This window comes from Cnephaeus nilssonii (assembly GCF_951640355.1).
Source record: "Cnephaeus nilssonii genome assembly, chromosome: 14".
NCBI classification, from domain to species: Eukaryota; Metazoa; Chordata; class Mammalia; order Chiroptera; family Vespertilionidae; genus Cnephaeus; species Cnephaeus nilssonii.
In genome coordinates, this window is record NC_137085.1 from 24217360 (window position 1) to 24239523 (window position 22164).

General features: G+C 43.7%; 1 protein-coding gene across 1 annotated transcript in view; it reads left to right on the forward strand.

Moving 5' to 3' along the window:
- Nucleotides 1-22164, forward strand: part of GRIN3A (glutamate ionotropic receptor NMDA type subunit 3A) — a 145983-nt gene that overhangs the window by 102795 nt on the left and 21024 nt on the right. The window contains exon 6 of the mRNA XM_079790269.1: nt 6456-6607. Coding sequence (XP_079646395.1) covers nt 6456-6607 — 152 coding nt within the window. The remainder of the gene's footprint in view (nt 1-6455; nt 6608-22164) is intronic.

Genomic DNA, 22164 nt, shown 5'->3' on the forward strand with positions numbered 1-22164 from the left:
TCCCCTGTTGATCCCCCTCCACGCCACACCCCCTACCACAGGCCTACTGCAGGGAATCTTTCTATCTTAATAAAATTTTAAAAAATATTACTTGCTTTCCTTTAACAACATTTAGGTTTCTGGAACTTATGAAAATGTAGACTCTATTATTAATTAATTAGACTTTATAGGCATAAAAATATCATCAAAGCAATTTATGAACAATTTTTACTTACAGGACTGTTGCATATGTCTGGTTCCTTTCACAGGATCTAGGCATATAACAGTTATGTGATAAATGATGTATTACCCATTACATAACTCATTCGGTTAGATTTGAAATAAGTACTTAATTCAGTCGCTAATGTAGTCATCAAAAGCACCCTGATGTTCTGCATATACTTTTCCAGGTGCTTAAACGACTTTGGGAACTTAGGAGGGAAAATGGAGTACATTGATTCCGTCACGCTCAATGTACATTCACTCTGTATAGTACTGATATCACACCACTCACTGCGACTACTGAATACACCCCCAACTTCACCACTCTACGTTTATTTAGGCTTGAAAGATAAAAGGTGAGGCAAATGAGAGAGACAGTGGCTCCACGCTGAGATTGAAACCTTTTCGTGAGTACTTAGCTCAGCAACCCAAAACTATTAGGAATTTAAGAGCATGTGGAAAACCCTTGGTCATTTTAAATACTACATACACCAGAGAAAACAAAGACATACATAGTGTGTGCTCTGAGGGTTGGGGAAAGGGGAAGAAAGTGTTGAGACAAAGGAATACATGTCCCAAATTTATGCATTGGAGTTAGCTGACAATAAAGGTCAAACGAGAAAAAAGAAATGGAACTGCACAGTAATGATTTGTGACCTTTCTGCCAAAGACCTTTGCCCATTTTTGAGTTTGTTCTCTTACTTGTTTTCCACTAATTATTGAATACAGTGCTTGGAGCACCAGCTGTGAATCTGAGTGCTTGGGTTAGAACAGAGTTGCTGTTACTACTGTGCTACATGGGGCAGGTCTCTTAATCAGGTCTTCAGGTTCCTCATCTGCAGAATGGGTTTATGAATAATATGTCTATGATAGGGTTGTAAAGACTAAGTAAAATAAGACATGTATGTTGAATTAAGAGATTAAGACCAATTCACATAAAATTGTCCCAGGATAGAGAGCCTTCAGCTTCTCCCACACACTTCTCTCCCCACTGTGATGTGCTGGTGATAAAGGAACCTCATTTTTAGTGTCATCTTTATAGTTGAGACTATTTCAATATGTTCTCAACCATTGCCCCAGAGTAGCTACTAGTAAATATGGTATTCCAAGGACTGGCTGCAAAACTGAATTAGTCTTTCTTAGTCTTTCTTCCTGAAGCCTTTTTTTTTTAAATGCTACCTGAAATCTTATTTTCAAAATATCTATTTTCCAACCACATTTCAGGAAGTTCTCTTAGGCCATGAATTTTTAACTATACATTTCCTAGCCAAAATATATTTTCACCACTCTTAGGCTGAGTAAAGCTGATTTATCCATGGGGAAAAGATCGGGACTCTATTCTGAAAATTGTTCTCTTGGGCTATTAAGCTGTATGCAATTTCCAGGGTGCCTGATGCCTTCATCTTTAGGGTTGAAGGATTCCATTTTGCTTCATCCATCAGCCACAAAGTAGTCAACCTCGTCTTTATTGCAAAGCCATGTTTCTAATGATAATGAAAGCAGCTCAGGCTGCTAAGTTGAGTCAGCAATTTAAAAATAAGAATTCTTTGACCAATGAACACAGCAAATTCGAAAAGCAACTGATAAAGAGAAGGATGGGGATGAAACCTTTAACTTATACTATTTTATGTTTCTGAATAAAATGGAATTTTATGTCTTTTAACAAATACCTCTTCTCATTGCCATGTAACTTTTTTCTTATTTCTCCCCTTGATAGTTTGTTTTAATTATCTAATAATTATTATTGTTAAAAATCATTAAAATGACAATATTCAATATATGCAGTAGAATAGAAAATTAAAAAGGACAGTAATCTATTTTTAGCAATTGCAGCTTAACTTTGACATGATGGAGTGGAGTGATTTAAAATTTATTATTTCCTATGTAGCAATCTTATAAATGTCTCTGAAACTTCAACATAGCTTTCGCCCTGGGGCAATTTTTATACTTTTGTTGTAGTGCCAAAATTCTTTTCTTAGAATATGTAGATTTATTACAAGTATTAACTTCAGATTTTTAAACTGTCTTATCATGTATTTTTGTCACATCTTCCCAAAATACCACCGTAAGAATCAGTCTCAGATGTCTTCTCTCATCCTCTCATATGGTAGCAATCTATCATTCATCTGAACTCCACAGAGTTTTATCCATTCTCCTCCTTGCGTCCTAGTCATTATATTTCACCCATAATGAACTTATGCCTCACCTATCTTTTTTCCCAAGAAAAGCCCTGACTTCCCACTATGTTGGATAGTTATGTATGTGTGTCTCATATCCCCATGTCACCATGAGCTTCTCATGGCCAGACCGAGTGTCTAATTGAACTTGGCAGCCTCTATAGCACTTGGCGGAGTGTCTGATACAGAATGAGCATTCACAACATGTTTGTGGGATTAATGAATAGATGCATAGGTGTGCAACAAATGCTTATCAAGTGAAAAATGAAAATAATTCTGCCATTGCTACACTAAGCTGGGCTGAGTAATTTAAGAGGGTTTGTAGGAGGAATAATAGAGGCAGGGAGCATCCTTGCTAGTTAATTTCCAATGTCTAGATGGCATATCTGTCTATACACACTCACATTTACATGGACAAAATATGCCCATCAATGATATATATTCATGTCTGCTGTTGAAAACAAACCACCAGTTTAGATGATTGTGGTTTTGTACTGAACTGCTGCCTAGTTTGGGGGATCACATCAACATGACTGTGGTGCTATGGCCTGCATTGAAGGGGCGGAAATAGCCAAGCTTTTCCTTGACTTGGTCGCACGCTATACTAGATACAGTGGACAGAGCACTGGCTTTAGACTCAAGCACCTACTTTCAAATGCTAGCTTTGCCAACTATGAGCTGTGTGACCTTGGGCAGTTTACTCATTCAGTCTTTAATACTTGAGGAATACATATTCTGCTTGGGTTCATAAAGGAATTAGACACACAGTGTGGAATGGTGTCTGGCACACAGTAGGTGTCAGTATGTTCTATTTTTTATAATTATAATCCCAGAGTGATTTCAATGAACTGTATGCTACACTCTAGTACACACAATCTTAGTCTAGTGCATGATCTGTAAAACAGGGTAAGGTTTGTAAAAGGTTTACTATAGAGCAGGACTTGGTATATAGTAAGCCCTCGATAAATATTACGAGTATTTGTTGTTGTTGAAAACTAATGCCATAGAGGCTGAATATTATTGTATTTTTACAATATAATAGTTTGTAATATATTGTGAGAAAATACAATAATATTCAGCAAACCGGGCCTAATTATCCTGACCATTAACCCGCTTCCACCAGAGAGTTCCAGTTCCTCCTACTCTATGTTTGTATATGCCTCAGTTCTTCATCCTCATGGCACTTATCTCATACTAGGGGCCCAGCGTGCGAAATTGCACGAGACCCAGGACCCAGAGTCCCGCAGCTCACAGGACCCTGAAAGAGTCCTGCGGCTGCTGCTGCCACGGGAGGGGGGACCCAGAAACCCACCTGCGCCTCTGGTCAAGTTCTCCAGATTCAAGTCCCCGCCCACCTGCGTGCACCTGCTGTGCATGCAGCCTCCTGCTGATCGGTCATTACTGCGTGATGGCGTGATGACCACAGGCTTTTTATATAATAGATGTAATAAAATAATCATTGTACAGTCATTGTTTAATATCTGTCTCTCTACTAGAGTGGATACACCGCAACTGCAGGGGCCATATCTGCCTGGCTCACTGCTAAATCCGGACCACGCACCACAGTGCCTGTTCACTCAGTGTATTTGTCCATTGAATGAATGAGTGAATCAGTAAGTCAGTGAATATTATTATACACGTGCCTAGGATTGTGCCTGGCATGTAAATAAGTATTGAGTGAATGTATGTGCAGCGGAACTGTCAATAGCATTCGTTATAAGAAATGTTTCTAAAGAAAACTGCTACATCCTTACAATTACTCATCACACACAAAAAATGTTATTTTATGATAACATCTGCAGAACAGGCTGCTCATGTAAAGCCTTTTGTTCTCAGTCTCGCCTTTCCAACCAAAACTAGGCACAAAACAGGCCCTCAAAATAGCTTTGTGTATGAAAAATTCTAATCATGCTCTTGACATTGTCAACATTTCCTTGACTTGCCATTGTTAAGGAACAAACAAAATTACCAGGGGATAAAAAAACATACAGCTCTTCAAAACTCAAAAATTTTCTCCGCATTAGTTATGTCTTGTCTTTTATTGGTTATGCTCACATCTCAGACCCCATCCTTTTTTTAAAGAAGGATTTGTGTGATTTATGTATCTGCAATAAAAATAGGAACAAAAACTAATCTACTTGGAAGTAAATTGTTAAGATACAATAATTTTGGCAGGTATTTGTCACCAGTAAATATCTTTGGACTCGTGACAGCCTTTTAGTTTTTATCTGTGAAAAAGAAAGTAACTATATTTTTAGTTTATCTTCCTCAATTATCTTGAGGGCAAAACATCTTTTTTTTAAAAAAAAAATTCTGCTATTCAATAGCTCAAGATAAAATGCAGGTAATTAGCTCTTCCACATGGCTCATCAAAGAGATCCACAGTGCAGTAACAGTTTGGAAAGCAAATAAAGGCACACAGAGTGAGAATACAGGGTCCAAGCTGCTTAACAGAGCTGACACCAAATTCCCTCCACCTGTGTTCCTCCCTCATCCTTTCCCCTGACTCCCTTGCCTTCAGTAACTACTATCCTGGATTTTTGGTTTATCATTTCCTTGATTTTTTTCTAAACATACTTTAACCACATACATATGAATTCCTAAAAATAGATTGTTTTGTTTTGAATCTTTTTACATTTACACAGTGGATTCATGCTGTAATTTTCTGGAACTGACCCTTTTCACTGCCTATCATATATATATATATATATATATATATATATATATATATATATATATATATATATATGAGAGGAATGGAGAGAGAGAGAGATAGAAACATCAATGATGAGATAGAATCATTGATCAGCTGCCTCCGGCACGCTTGGGGATCAAGCCTGCAACCAGAGCATATGCCCCTACTGGGAATCGAACCATGACCTCCTAGTTCATAGGTCAACGCTCAACCACTGAGCCACTGTGGCCAGGCTCAGTCCATATCTTATTGCTAAGAGTTATCCGTATTATTGCATGTAGTTCTAATGAATATGTTTCACACTATACTATAATATTCCAATTGTGTAAATATTCCACAATTTATTTACCATTCTCTTGTCAAAGCACCTTTGGGTTGTTGGCAGTTTTTGCTATTATGAAGAGTGGCTCTGATAGTATATCTCCTGGTGTGCTTGTGGAAGACTTCTTTAGGAATGTACTTAAAACTGCTGGTCTTAGAGTATATAAATGTTCACCTGTACAAAACTGAATGAGTACTTGAAACATCAAACTGTTTTCCAAAGGGGTCATATCGATTTGCATGACCACGAACAATGTGTAAGTGATCTTACTGATCTGTCTTCTCCCACACTTGGTTTTACCAGACTCATTTTTTTAATCATTGAAGTTAATTATAAGTTGTTATTGATATTTTAGTTATGCTATCGCATATGTTTCATGGTCTTACTGTTTAAAAATAAACAAAATAAAAATAAAAGAGGATCATGCATGACCAATGATGAGACTAATATCATTAGCCAAAGATTATAATTACAACCCACTTTTGTGTACTTCAGGTCTAGAGCAGGGATGGGGAACCTTTTTTTCTGCCCAAGGCCATTTGGATATTTATAACATCATTCCTCGACCATACAAAATTATCAACTTGAAAATTAGCCTGCTATATATGGTCAAACACCTAATTAACTGACCCCCTAATGCCATGGCAGGGCCAGGCCAAATGATTTTGCGGGCTTTCTACAGCCTGCAGGATGGACATCCCCCACCCCTGGTCTAGAGGAAGGGTCTAGCAGAGGCGGATAGGGGATCCTAGCCCTGGTAAAAACCTCAACGGTGGCTTCTAAGAAATACCTTGAAAGGAAGCGCAGAGGCCTTGGGATACAATGCACCGCCTGTATACTATGCACAGCCCATTCCTCTCCTTTCCAGACTCATCGACTCCGCGGGGCAGCAGATCGGAGGTAATCATACCTCAGGTATCTTTGAGTCCTTTGAAGGCAAGATGGTGATGGTTCACCCTACCCTTGTTCCCAGCCTCATGGCCATATCACACGAGTGTAGCAGCAACCTCTTGGGAGCCTCTCAGGTGAAAATCTCACCTGAGACTATCTTTTCTCCTAGGATACGGCATCGGGCTCCCCCCCAACTCTCCGCTGACCTCCAACATATCTGAGCTGATCAGTCAATACAAGTCCCACGGCTTTATGGATGTGCTGCACGACAAGTGGTACAAGGTGGTTCCCTGTGGCAAGAGGAGTTTTGCTGTCACCGAGGTAAGGGAAAACTGCGGATAACATTAACACTTTGTATAGCTTTACCTTGAAGACTAGGGTGTGTTTTTTCCAAACTGAAAACAACCAATTCCCTTTTATAGATGTGAAACGAATACCCAGAGATCTTAAGTGATTTGCCCAAGGCACACAGATCATCAGAACCCGCTTCTTTCATGGCAATGCTCTGCTTTTACAATGTAATTATAAAGAAACCTGCAAAGGGAGCCCGAAATTGGATGATTAAGATAGGAAACTAAAAGGTGAAACAAGAGCCCCCAAGAGCTCAGGCATTTAAAAGAGAAGCCAAATAAACCAGCACAAGGTCAGCCTGACATTTAAAAAGAAGAAGAAAAAAAAAATCTAAAGCCAACGATAATGACTTCAAATCGCTTGCATTTACCAATAACGCCCAACTATGTACTTCAACACAGACTCTTCTCCTGAGTTCCAGAACCGTGTATCTGATTTCCTATTTGACATCTCCACTTGACTATCCAATAGGCATCTCATATTTAACTTGTCAACAGCTGAATCCTTGATCTTCCTGCTGCAATGTGCTCTTCCTTCCATGCTTCACATCTTGGTAAGGGTACCTCTGTCCGTCCTGTTACTGTTTCCATAAACTGGCAGGTGTCCTTAATGCCCCCCACGTCTCACCTTCTATATCCATCAATAAGCCACATCTTTTCTTTCTATAAAATATGTCCCACATATGCCAATCTCCACAGTCATCACTTGAGTCTCCAAGCCATTGTCCCTCACCTGGACCACTGTAAAAGTCTCCCCACTGGTCTCTCTGTTTTCATTCCTGCCTTTCTTCAATTAGTTCTCCACATGGAAGATTACTGTTCTGCTTAGAAGCCTGCAATGGCCTCATGTTAATTAGGGAGCAATGTAAAGTACTGAGCATGGCCTGCAGTGCCCTGTGGGATGTGACCCTGCCTAATTCTTCAGCCTCATCTCATGCCACTTTCTCTTAGATCATTACAGCCCCACCACAGTAGTCATTTTAGGTAGAGATACCCCAGCGTCTTCCCTGCCTTTGGGTCTCTGCACATGCTGTTGCCTCCTCCTCCTTAAATACTCTTCCCCCTGACACTTACCCAGATAATGCCTTCTCATTATAAACTCTCAGCTGAAATCTCCCTTCTTCAGAGCCTACCATTGTTCCTGATTCAATCTGAATCATATCTTATATCTCACATTATTTCATAGCCCTTGGCATCATTTAAATTTTATTATTCATTAACATATATTTAATCAGGTTATTATATTAGTGTATTTCTCCTTCATTAGATTATAGGACCTCTAGGGGCAAACATGTTGTTTACTGTTGTGTTCTCAATGTCTGCTTCATAGTAGGTACTCAGTAAGTAATTGTGGAATAAATGAACCAGAGAAACCAAACAATATATATGAGAAGAAGTTGGGGAGCAGAAGGTCAGAACATAAAGCAAGTGTGATATTGGTAGTATATTAGGTTGAATAATGTCCCCCCACCCCCAAAGTTAATGTTTTCAGAATGTGACCTTATTGGGAAATAGAGGTTTTTTTCGGAGATAATTATTTTAAGACTAGAGGCCCGGTGCAAGGAGCTCGGCCCTCGTGGCCCTGGCTGCCTCCCAGCCCCGCAGCCCCGCCACTGTCCCTCCCCCCTCACCCCCCGCCCCGACTGGTCGTTCTGGAAGGTCGTTCCAGAAGGTCGTTTCAGAAGGTCGGTCCACCGTCAGGTCTAATTAGCATATTGGCTCTTTATTATATAGGCTAAGATGAGGCCGTACTGAATTGGGTGGCCCCTAAATCCAGTGATGGTGTCCTTACAAGGCCATGTGTAGAGACATACAGGGAAGAAGCGCATGTGATGTCAGATGATGTGGAGTGATGCAGCCATAAGCCAAGGGAGGCTATGGCTTGGCTGCAACCACCAGGAGCTAAAAGAGAAGCACAGAACAAATTCTGCCTCAAAGTCTTCAGAAAGAACCAACTCTGCTGATATCTTCATTTCAGACTTGACTTTCTGAAATGTAAGAGAAAAAAATCTTGTTTTAAGCCACCCAGTTTGTGGTGATTTGTTATAGCAGCTCTAGGAACCTAATACTGGTAGATGATTGATAGATAGATAGATAGATGATAGATAGATAGATATTGATTTTACTTAAATAATAGAAGTGTCTTTTCCTAACTCAGAAATCAAAAACCTCTAAAAGAACAGTAAATAACTACAACTAGAAACTGAGGCATGCCAGTCAATGCCCTTGACAATTAAGTTTACCTCTAATGTTTTGGACAGCCATAACAAAAAAAAAAGAATATAAGATGGGTTAAAAGCTGTTTAAAGAGAAAAAGAGATGGAAGTTAGTCTGTTTTTAGTACTAAATTCTAAAATAATTCTTTTTTTTGAATAACAGAATTGGCAATGTTTGCAAAATGCAAAAAAAAAAAATTATCTGGCTAATTATTGTACTGATGCTTCATAGAAGTTGTGAGCAAAGATTTGAAGGAAGCAAAGGGGAAATTAGAGAACTAACATGTTCTGTTTCTCACCACATAATAGAAACTGTGCCAGCGACATTGACTCATTGGTTCTCACTACAACCCCAGAAGGCAGGCATTCTTGCCTTTATTGGAAGAGATTTGCATGGCTTTTCAGAAAAGAAATACTTGTGGGTTTACACTGATCAGCTGAGTTAATTCATCAAGAATGCAAATAAACCAGTTGTGTAATCGGACAATCAATGGGTCTGGGCTGCCTATCACTACTTGAGCCAATTAAGCAGAGACAGGGTTGAGTCATATATGAGTGTTTATTCCAGTAATGCTGACAGTATGGGAGAACAGCAGGTCATCCACCAAAATCTGCTCTCCCCCCACCCCCACCATAAGCCAGCTGCAATTTGAACAGACCATCCAATCTCAGAAGGAAGTGGCGGGGGAGAGGGGAGAGGGGCGGCCTAAGAGATCAACCAAAGGACTTGAATGCATGCATATAAGCATAACCAATGGACACAGACAGTAGGGGAATGAGGGCCTTGCTGGGGGGCGGGAGCAGGTGGGGAGAGGTCAATGGGGGGGAAAGGAGATATATGTAATACTTTCAACAATAAAGAATTAAAAAAAAAAAGAATGGGAATACAAAATGGGCAGTTTACAGGTAATGTTGGCTAGGGGTTGCAAAAGCCTGAGAATATGCAAAGAGTTGGGAGTTTTCAAAGGGCTGGGGTTTTTCAAATAACTGGGGTTTTCGAAGGGCTGGCTCCTCTGGTTTCTGCAACCAGTAAACTTCCTCATATTTCATTGGCCAAAATTGTGTCATCAGCTCAAGTCTAAACCAACCCATGGTAAGAGTAATGGGATCCCCATGATAACTTACCAACTGTGACTCACCCCCTAGGATTGGTGATGGAACAGCTTCTCTTGAAACATACTCATACAGATAAGGGTGAAGACCTAAAAAACACACCAGCGGTTCTCAACCTGTGGGTCGCGACCCCTTTGGGGGTCGAACGACCCTTTCACAGGGGTCGCCTAAGACATCCTGCATATCAGATATTTACATTACGATTCATAACAGTAGCAAAATTACAGTTATGCAGTAGCAACGAAAATAATTTTATGGTTGGGGGTCACCACAACATGAGGAACTGTATTAAAGGGTCACGGCATTAGGAAGGTTGAGAACCACTGTCCTAAACAAAAGCAGAACTCCTTTAGGAAGGAGAAGACAAGAGAATGGATGCTAAATAGACAACCAATTACTGCTCTATGGATGGGAAAGTTGCGTCTCTCTCTCAACTGGCCCACTTCCAGCCATATATATACAGTGAGGTATTTGGGTTGGTCATCCTGAAGAGCCCTCCCAACTTAGATACAGTGACTATGGTTTCCCTTGATAGCATCCTGAGACACGAACACAGGGTGGGGCAAAAGGTTTACAGTTGTGAGTATGCAAACCACAGAGTTTATCCTTATATTATTATTTATTAATCACTATATTATTTTCCATCTGAACAACTGTAAATAGTTCCAGGTTTGAACCCTACTAGCTGTGTGATACTGGATGTGTGACTTGGCCCTTCTGAATCTCAGTTTCTGCATAACCATCAAGTCCCACTTTCCAGGTCAGCTGAATTTAGAAGGGAGAGAGAAGTGTAAGAAAGAGGAGAATGGAAAAGAGGTATATCCTTAGTTGGAACTTCAGAGACAGAAATAAAAAAAGATTCAGCCCAGCCGGTGTGGCTCAGTGGTTGAGCGTCAATTTATGAACCAGAAGGTCATGGTTCCATTCCTGGTCAGTGCATATGCCCCAGTTGGGAGCTTGATCTCCAGTAGGGGGCATGCAGGAGGCAGCCAATCAGTGATTCTCTCTCATCATTCATGTTTCTCTCTCTCCTTCTCCCTTCCTCTCTGAAATCAGTTACCAGTATATATATATATATGTAGTAAAGAAGATTCTGATGACATTCATGTGTGTAGAGCTAGGAGGGCCAGCCCCAGACTCAGGGGATGTTATGAACACACATGGAGCTATTCTTTCTCAGGGCTGGTGGTCTGCACTGTGGCAGATCCTGGCCTAGGCAATAACAGACTGCTTTTAATGACGCTCACCTGTGTGCATTTAAACACCAGTACGTATCCTTGTGCACTGACTGGCACATTTATGGAACAACCCAAGACAGAATTTCAGGATGTCACCGAACCTAAAGATGGAATGGAATGAAATGAAGCCAATCTCAGCTCATGGATTGAACTTCCACGGGTCTCCACCTGTTTGCTGCCTTTTTTTTTTTTTTAAGCTTTCTCCCAGAAAAGGTCAGAAGACGGAAGCACGCCTGGCAATGCTTTGTTTGCCATTCCTTTAACCTCAAATATCATGCACTGCTGGGCTGTGTTAGTGTAAGAAACCAGGACTTATTTTGAAATCAGACAAGACATATTTGAGACCTGCCTCTACCATCAACTTAGCTGGGCAAGTCCCTAACCCACCTCAGTCTCAGGTTTCTTCGTCTCTTCAGTGGCTCTTGTGCAGAATAAATAAAATAGTCATTAAATGAACATTTCCCACCTCCTTCCCCTGGGGGTGGGGGGAGGGGTGCAGGGCACAGGGCACCACAAGCAGGTATGTTCTGGAGGGTATCCCACCTAACAGGCGCTCTTGAGGAAGATGTTTCTCTGTTTATTTCTTTTTTAAATATTTTTTTATTGATTTCAGAGAGGAAGGGAGAGGGAGAAAGAGAGATAGAAACATTAATGATGAGAGAGAATCGCTGATTGGCTGCCTCCTGCGCACCCCACACTGGGACTGATCCTGCAACTCGGGCATGTGCATCGAACCATGGCACCGAACCGTGACCTCCCAGTTCATAGTTGACACTCAACCACTGAGCCACACTGGCCAGGCTGTTTATTTCTGACCTTACCTTCCAATTACCAGGTCCAGTCCAAGTCTATGTCTGTTGCCACAGAGTAATTAACACCCTTTCACTCCAAAAACAGTATCCTAGTTCAGCTAAGGAATTATATGGTCACCTAGTAATACGATTAAGACATGAGAGACACCTTTGGCAGTTGGACATTAATACTTGGTCCCTTGTGAGAACTTGATCTATTCACCTCTCATTTCTCAGCAGCCCCAGAACTGTCTAGCGGCAGTTTCTCTGGAGGAAAAACTCATTTTTTTCCAAATTCCAGGGCTTTATCTCCTCCCCAGAGTCACCTAGGAAATTGCAAGTCCAATTCTGCAGACCAGACTCTGGCAATTTTCAGAGAAGAATTTTAAATTGCCCTTAGATGTTTCCTCATGATCCTCCCCGCACAACTGTGCCTCTGACCACAGTAGACTCATCGTAGATCAATTCCACGGGGAAAGCATACGGCAGGCTTTACATTTCCTTCATTTCCTTTGACTCAGAAAAAAAAATTTTTTTTAATTTTTTTTCTAAGTCACTGAGTGAATTTAAGAGCTCCAGGGAAAGTTTTGTAAAATCCGTTATTTGCAAATCAGGAAAGGGAAGACAGCAGATCACAATTTAGCCAACTCCCCAGATTCTTCAAGGAATTATTAAGATATATGATGATACCTCTTTTCTAAAGTCTACTGTAAATAATGGGCTGAAGAATGTACCTTTTAACCAACTGGGAATAGTAAAAAGGGAAGAGGGAACTGTGATCTTGGCACAAATAGGTATCACACTCAAACAGTTCGAGCAGAGTTTTCCAGAAAACGTTTGCAAAGATACAGTTCAAGGAAACCAACCGAAAGAGTGCAGTCTCCCAGACAGGTGGAGTGAAGGAGCCATTACCACACCCAGGCTCAAGGGGGGACAATGGAGCACACCATTCCTAGAACCCAGTGGGGAACAGAGGGGGCTTTCTACCCAAGCTGGCGCCCCTGGTTAGGGAAAACCCCAGTGACCTGGCCGGGGGCCAGGGAGTAAATGCCTGACATCAGTCGTCTCCGTGTTCCCATCTCCCTCCACTGCCTTAGATCAAGGCAGCCATCTGTGGGTCCATCGGAGACCTTCCCAGGGCACAAAGCAGGATGGGGAAAGGTGAGGAGTGGATCTGGGGGAGGGGGGAGGGGGGTAACCAAGAGAATGTCCACACGCCCCCTCATGGCAGATGGAGGTGGGGCTGGGCCAGTTAGAAGAAAGGGCTGCAGCCTGACCATCTGAGAATGCAGCTCCTGCACCTGCAGACAGAGGTCCACCTGCAGGCAGAGGCCAGGCCTCGTGCGGGAAGGAGAGAGAAGTACGACCAGGCCCGAGGAACGACCCTGGTCTTGGGAGTCAGACCACCCTGGCTCTTCCATGACTATGAGGGCCAGGCAGCTTTCTATCGCTGGGAATTTACTTAGCCCTCTAAGCCCCAGTTGAATTCATATCTTGCTGGGTTGTTACAAGGTTTTCTGTCTCTGAATCCAGGGATTTCATGTTGTTATTGAGTGCTGAGGGAAACACTCACTAAGCAAGAGGTCAAAGGTTGCGGTGAAAGGAGCTCTATCCTTGGAATCCAGGGAGTTCGATCACATGGGGGTAGGAAAAAGGAGAAGTAAAGTTTGAAACCATTGAAAAGGAGATCATCACACTTTTCAGTGTTCGTTATGATCAAGGCAAGTGCACAATAGGAAACTTTGTCCCATTCCATCCTTGACCTCACCTTCAACTTGACCCTCACCCCATCCCTGAACTTACTTCCTCCTTGACCTCACCCCATTTCTAGCTGCCAACCTCAACCTGACCTTTAATGTACTCTTCACCCTTCCCATCCTTGACCTCCCCAATCCTGAACTTCCAGTAAGAGATGGGGCCACAGGGCAGGGATGAAGATGTCTGTTAAGAACACTATTAAGTAATTTTTAAAAGCCTAAGTTTAAATTGTGTGTTTTTAGGAGCCTGTAGAGCAGTGGTTGTCAATCTTTCTAATGCCGCGACCCTTTAATACAGTTCCTCATGTTGTGGTGACCCCCAACCATAAAATTATTTTCGTTGCTACTTCATAACTGTAATTTTGCGACTGTTAATGAATTGTAATGTAAATATCTGTGTTTTCCGATGGTCTTAGGCTCTACAGCAGCGGTTCTCAACCCACAGGGTCGCCTACATTACGATTCATAACAGTAGCAAAATTACAGTTATGAAGTAGCAACAAAAATAATTTTATGGTTGGGGGTCACCACAACATGAGGAACTGTATTAAAGGGTCGCGGCATTATAAAGGTTGAGAACCACTGCTGTAGAGGAACAAATGTAAACATAGCCATGGTGTCAAAATATCCACATCAAAAAGGTGCATGAAAACACCATGAACAAAAATTACCTAACCTCTCTGAGGTTCCTCTTCTGCAAACTGTAGGTAGAAATATTTGAGGTTTCTGACATAGCATAAGGAATAGAGATAATGTACATAAAAGTGCCGGACATGTAGTAGTGCTGAGTGGGTGGTATATATATCCATCCTGACCCTACCATGACCCACTGAGTGACGTTGGGCAAATCACTTAAGCTCTCCTAAGCTCACTTCTTCATCTTAAGACTGAGCGTGCAGCAATCCAGCTTAGAGAATGCCATGGGTCTCAAGGGGGTTCATTTTCAAGGAGCCCTGACCTACCTGGGATACGGGGGACAGTGAACCACCTGGCCTCCATCCCTGACCACGGCCCCAGACCACCAAAATGTGCATCTAAAATAAGGTGACCGGATCGTCCCGCTTTTGGCGGGACAGTCCTGATTTTTAACAATTTGTCCCGCGTCCCACGGCGTTTTTAAAAAGTCCCTATTTTTGGAAAGGGACTTTTTTAAAACGCCATGGGACGAGGGACAAATTGTTAAAAATCGGGACTGTCCCGCCAAAAGCGGGACGATCCGGTCACCTTAATCTAAATGCACATTTGAAACCTGTTAATATTGTTCCCTGAGAAAACAGAGTTTTCTCATGGCAGATCCATTCTTCCCTCTGTTGATTTGAGCGGCAGGGGGGAAGGAAGGGTTAGTCAACTATACATTGAAAGCCAAAGAAAGCACACAGCCACATCAAGAAGCTTCAATGTTGGTCAATTTTCTGTCCAGTTTATTTTTTAAAACCCAAAGGGAATAATAGTACGGGGGTGAGCGAGGGGTGGGTTTTACTGCAGTCTTTTCTGCTCTTGACAACTAGGTCACGTCTCAGTAGCTCCCTGCCCCCTCTCGCCCCTGTCCCTTTCTTTTTCAATTTAAAATGTCACTGCTATTCAACCTGCTGAAACGTAGGGAGAGGCGAGGAAAGTTAATGACTGTAGATTGCTCTAAATTGAAAAGCCGTGTATGTCGAGAGCCACCTTGACAGCTGAGTGCTTCCCTTGGAATAGCCTATGTAATTAAGTGTAATATTTAAGCCAAGCAGGGGGTCACATGGAACCTATCCAGGTAGTGCTTTCTGGAAACCGAAAGAAGCACAAAGCTGTTCACGTGTCCTTTTAGGACGTGGAGTGGAATTGTACCCAAGAAAGGGAAACCAGTCTCAGAAAAGCCTCATCTTCTTGTACTCTGCTCCCAGAACAAATTCATCCAGCCAGCCATCAGGCAACATTGAACTCCTGTGTGCCCTCCATGCACCAGATGCAGCCTATGGAGAGATGAATGCAGAGCTCACACGCAGGAAGAGATAGATTTGTGGGCAAACCCCCTCCACCACCCCACCCCAGGGGCAGCAGTAGAAGAAGCTACAACGTAGAGAACTGTGACACAGGCAAGCCCATGATTCACTCATGGGAGAGCAAGAAGGAATCAGCGAAGGCTACCTGGAGGAGGTGAAGTGTGTAGGGGGGAGAACCCTCCAGCTAGAGCGGGAGCCAGACACTGAAGAATGAAACGATCCGCAATGCCATTTGGCCCCACCCTCCAGAGATGCCACGCTCCAGGTGGACAGGACTCCACGCCCTCTTACTGGTGCCCTCCTTGGGGATTCAGAAGTTCTAGTTGGTCCCCTTCCCCAGCTCAGCTGTTATGCAGCCACAGCTAGAACCAGAAGTACCTGATAGGCCTTTCACTTTTCCTGTGTTCTGCCTTGGAGGCCCCTCCTACCTCCGCAACAGCGGGGACATCCTTTCTAGTCTCCGTGTGGAAGGCAGTCTGGAATAACTGCAAGAATTTCTGCTCTGGAAGTGGACACACGAGGGTTTGACTCCTGCCTCCATCATTGTGTGTCTTTGCAAGCCATGCAGCTTCTAAAACTTCACAGCCTAACCCCAACACTATTATTAATAGAGTCTACTTGTAAATAGTGAAATATATTTAATGAGCTAGTTTGTGGAGTTTACTTAGCATAACAAATGTTTCCTTCTTCTTCCCTGAGTATAGAGCTGTGCACATAGAAGAAAAACATATTTGGTAAATGTGGAGAGCGGCTACAGTGTTTGGACAGGTTCAAGCCTCGGACTAATGAGCGGGCACAGTCCTCTCGTGGCCATGTGCAAGTCCCAGCTTGGAGGGCAGAGCCCTCCCAGCACCATTATAGCCAACAGCTATAGTTGTAAGCTTGAACCTATGGTCCGAACACGTGGCCCCACGTGCCTGAGTGATGTGGGCTTGATAGAGTTCAGGTGCATGTAATTGAGTAGGCTTGAAACCCAGGAGAATGTTGTAAACATCTTGACCACACCCTTACTTTGCCTCGTGGAATCTGGGTATAAAATAAAGACAAAGCTTGTAGTCCGTGGCACTGTCGCTAGCTCTCTATCAGAGAGGACAGCATCCCACCCAGACCCAGCTTTCTTCTCTTGTCTGTCTTCTCTCAATCCTTCACCGCCCGCTCTCAGGGTCACCAAACCTGGCTGTGCTGGCACGGCAGATAAGGCGCCCAACGTGAGGCTGAGTATGCCATGGCCGTGCCAGCTCGCCACAGGTAAATAAGCACATGCAAGAAATTACAGTTGGTGCACCCTTCCTCAGGGACCCAGCTGCGAAAAAGCAGAAGCAATTTATAATTATAAGCATCTTAGAATTCCAACATAAACTTTTTTATGACATATATGTTATACAACTGAAACTTTTTTGGCAGGACTTGAGAAATACATGAATGATTCTGGCATTTTCTTTATGCAAAGTGCTGGATTAATCAGCTTTTTTTCTTGCTTTTACTTTTGTTTTTTGTTTTTTATTAAATTACTAGAGGCCCAGTGCATGAAATTCGTGCATGGAGGGGGGGGTGTCCCTCAGCCCCGCCTGCACCCTCTCCAATCTGGGACCCCTCGAGGGATGTCCAACTGCTCGTTTAGGCCCGATCCCACCAGGCCTAAACAAGCATTAGGACATCCCTCTCACAATCCAGGACTGCTGGCTCCCAACTGCTCACCTGCCTGCCTTCCTGATTGCCCCTAACCGCTACTGCCTGCCAGCCTGATTGATGCCTAACTGCCCCTGCCAGCCTGTTTGCCCCTAACTGCCGTCCCCTGCAGGCCTGGTCACCCCTAACTGCCCTCCCCTGCAGGCCTGGTCACCCCTAACTGCCCTCCCCTGCAGGCCTGGTCCCCCCCCCCAACTGCTCTCCACTGCAGGCCTGGGTCCCCCACAATTGCCCTTCCCTGCAGGCCCAGTCACCCCCAACTTCCCTCCTCTGCTGGCCTGGTCACCCCTAACTGCCCTCCCCTGCAGGCTTGATTGCCCCCAACTGCCCTCCCTTGCAGGCCTGGTCCCTCCCAACTGCCCTCCCCTGCTGGCCATCTTGTGGTGGCCATCTTGTGTCCACATGGGGGCAGTATCTTTGACCACATGGGGGCAGCCATCTTGTGTGTTGGAGTGATGGTCAATCTGCATATTACTCTTTAATTAGATAGGATAGAGGCCTGGTGCATGGGTGGGGGCCAGCTGGTTTGCCCTGAAGGGTGTCCTGGATGAGGGTGGGGATTCCCTTGGGGTGTGGGACGGCCTGGGCGAGGGGCCTGTGGTGGTTTGCAGGCCGGCCACGCCCCCCGGCGACCCAAGCGGAGGCCCTGGTATCTGGGATTTATTTATCTTCTACAATTGAACCTTTGTAGCCTGGAGTGGAGCCAAGCCTCCTGCTTGCTCCGTGGCGGCATCCATTTCTGTTGGGATTTATGTATCTTCTATAATTGAAACTTTGTAGCCTGGAGCGGAGGCCAAGGCAGGCCAGGGCTTCAGAAGCTTGGCTTCCTCCATCGCCAGGGGCAACCCTAGCCTCCTGCTCTTTCCAGCTTTGTGGCTGCCACCATTTCTGTTTGGATTTATTTATCTTCTATCATTGAAACTTTGTAGCCTTGAGTGGAGGCCTAGGCTGGCAAGGGCAGGCACAAAGCTTGGCTTCCTCCATTGCTAGGGAAACCCAAGCCTCCCTCCTGCTCTCTGTGGCCGCAGCCATCTTGGTTGGGTTTATTTGCATATTTGCTCCTGATTGGCTGGTGGGCATGGCTTGTGGGTGTAGCAGAGGTACGGTCAATTTGCATATTACTTTTATTAGATAGGACTAGAGGCCCATTGCACGAAGATTCGTGCAAGAATAGGCCTTCCTTCCCTGGCTGCTGGCACCAGTTTTCCTCTGGCACCCAGGACCCAGGCCTTCTGCCTTCTGCCTTCGCTCCAGCCAGAGTCTTCACTCCGGCCTGAGTCTTCAGTGTTCGCTCCGTCTGGAGTGCCGCTCCTGTAGCTCCCTCTGCCCCCTGCCCTCCCCTTCATAGGAGGTGTCCTGCCCTGCTCGGCAACTCCACGCCTGCGTATGCAAATTAACCCACCATCTTTGTTGGGTTAATTTGCATACTCACTCCTGATTGGCTGGTGGGCATCACAGAGGTACAGTCAATTTACATATTTCTCTTTTATTAGTGTAGATTGGGGTGTCATTGGTTGATTAGATTATATACGTTTCAAGTGTACACTTCTATAGTACATCATTTGTATATTGCATTATGCTCACCACCCCGAGTCAAATCTTCTTCTGTCACCATATATTTGACCCCCTTTACCCTTTACTACCTCCCTACCCCACTTCCTTTTGGTAACCACCACACTGTTGTATGTGTCTATGTGTTTTTGTTTATTTTTCTTGTTTATTTGTTGCTTTCAGTTTCATACCCCACATATGTGTGAAATCATGGTTCTTAACTTTTTTTTCTGACTTATTTCACTTATCATATTCTCAAGATTTATCCATGTTGTTGCAAGTGGCAGTATTTCATCTTTTCTTATGGCTGAGGAGTATTCTATTGTATATATGTTCCATATCTTCTTTATCTAGTCATATGTTGATTAACCAGCTTTTATAGTATCATGTTATTCCTTTCTTCCAACTCAGCTTTGAGGTTTGAGTGAGAAAACAAGAAGATGGCTTATACAAGCCATTCACTTTAAACAGATCTGGAAATAAAAAACAGTACTGTTTACTTTAAATGTGATGGAAGGTATTTCAAGTCGGGTTGCTGGGTAGGCAGACTGGGGACCGAAGGACAATTCGACAATTCTCATTGTGTTTTCCTCTCACCCCATATCATCACAAGGCTAGGGCGGCTTCTTTGTTGCTCTCTGGTTGCTAAGTTTGAATTCTGATACAATGAAAACTAATTCCAGCAAGTGCCCCATCACCTTGGCTAATGACCAAGTAAACAGATCTCATGGAATAAGGGTCTCCTCTTTTATACACCAGAGACGCTTGGGGCATAAATTACACTGTCAATAGTTCTTGCTTTTCCTCTGATTAAATTCAGTGAGCTCATGAACATTTATGAATGTTATTTATTTACTATGCAACTAAAAGGTGTGAACAGTGCTCAAAGTGATTAGGACTATTGTGAGAGAGTCTTTCTTCCATTTTTTTTGTTGTTGTTGTTTAGATTTCCTTACACTGAAATCTATGGGTGATCCATCACATGAAACAGGTCTCCTCCCTGATTATTCCCTGTGCTAAGTAGTTGCCTCCAGGCTCTGGAGATTCCAGGCTTGAAGTAAACAAAGCATGAAAGTGTGTGAAGATTGCCATCTCGTGGCCATGATGTGAAATGTCACAAAATATCAGAAAGGAGAGGGCTTCCATTCCAGCTGAAGGTCCAAGGTTCCCTGTAAAGCTCCCAGAATGGCCTTTATGAGCCTCAGGTCTCATCACTTACAGTTCTATCGGTCTTATTTTCCAATGTAAGCGATTTTTGCACGTAACCATCTCATAATTCTTCATCTGAAAACTCTTGAGGAAGAAAAGAATAACTTGCTGAAATGGAGGGACCATCAGACTCCTGATTTCTTCCAACGCGCTCTGTCAACCCTTTTAATGTAGTTACTACAGTGAACGTCCACCTCTCCAGATGCCTCCACAGTGCAGTTTTGAACTGAAAGAGTAACAAAAACTTTTTTTCCATAGAAATGACTAAGATTACTCACCAGAGGAAAAATTGAAACAATGGCAGTGAGTCCCGTAACAATGCTGAACTAATACAAAGTTTATGAAATGGGGACTAATAGAGCTCAGCCTCACGTTGTTATGTCAGATCCAGCATCACATCACATCCTCTGCGAGGCAGGAGTAAAGCAAGTCTGGTTGCACACATTCAATGAAATGGCACCATCTTCCCAAGATTGTCTACTCCCTCGTTACATGAGTTAACTCTTGAGATAATATTTCTCCTCTTACATAATATTTCTCTAGGCACTCCCTCATCTCACTCTTACAATAACCACATGCAGTTGATAAAGCAGGTGTAATTATTATCACCTTTGACAGATGAGGACACCGGGGCTGGGACAGGAATAGCTCCTGTAAGAGCTCACAGCCAACAGAGGCGGAGTAGAGCCTGGGAAGGGTCTGTTTAATTCCTGTGCTCCCCCCACCACCCTCTTGATACCTCCTACTAACACACCCTACTAAAGGAATACACTTTCTAAAAGTTTCCACGCTGACGACTCCTTTCTAAATGATGACCACCGAGGTGCTAACGCTGGAGAAAGGCAGTGAGGATTCCGTAGGAGTGGCTGATGGGCCAGGGAGGTCGGTCACTGGATTCCTCAAGCCATTGATGGGTCAGTGGAAAGTCTGCAGGCAGTCCCAAAGAATGCTGGACTGGGGGAGTCAAAGGAAATGCTGGTAAAATGCTTAGAGCCGTGAGTGGCATACTGTAAACGGCATGTGGGGTGTGTTCATTAAAGGGACATAAGCATGCATGTAAGTGCCCAGTTTGCCAAGTATTCTTTCTCCACCAGCAGGGTAAATAATAATAAAATTAGTAATGATAACCAGAAGGATAATGACTTATCATATTGGCTAACATCAGCTTTAATCCTCACACAAGTGTACAAAATATATTGCTGGCTGGATTTTACAGATGGAAAACTGAAGTTAAGCAACTTGTCCAGGTAAGATTTGATGCTGGGTCACCCTATTTCATAATGGGTCTTTCTATCTGGTAATGCTTCTTCTGGATCTAGTTAATTCAGCCAGTTGGGATAATAATTCCGTTACGAAATATTTGAGCCTCCAAACCTCTCCTTTTCCGTTAAACCGTCTGGACCCTGTGGCCTTGTGCCAGTGTCAGCATGGTTACCTGTAGGTGATCTTTTAGCTGAACTGATGCACAGAGAACAGGCCAGCATTTTTTAAATGAGGGAATTTTTGCCCCCTTCACATTGATTTTGTGGCCTGGGGCTCCCCCGAGTCCCTGTGGTGTTTCTGCAGTGGGAGCACCTGATGTGCTCCTAAAGGAAGAAGGAATTTGAGGGCGTGTGATCTTCATCTTCAACTAGTAAAAGGACACGTCAGTTCAAGTGAAGGGGGGAGAGTGAGATGGCCAAGGAGCCAACATCACTCTTAACACACGCAAAAGGCTGCGCTGGGCACACGGTGCTCTGCGGGACGGCCACCCGGGCACCATCCAGAAGAGACGGGGACTGTGCCTGAGACATGGATGCGAAGAAAGAGGGTGATGGAGACTCTACTCCTGGGAACTGTTAAAGGCCCGGAATCCGCATTGTGTGCATTCCCAGGAGCGCGATGATCCCCGGGAGACATTGTGTGTGATGTGTGCGCAGTCTCTTACAAAGACCCTGGATGGACCCCAGGGCCTGAAACGGGCCAGGGACCAGGGCACC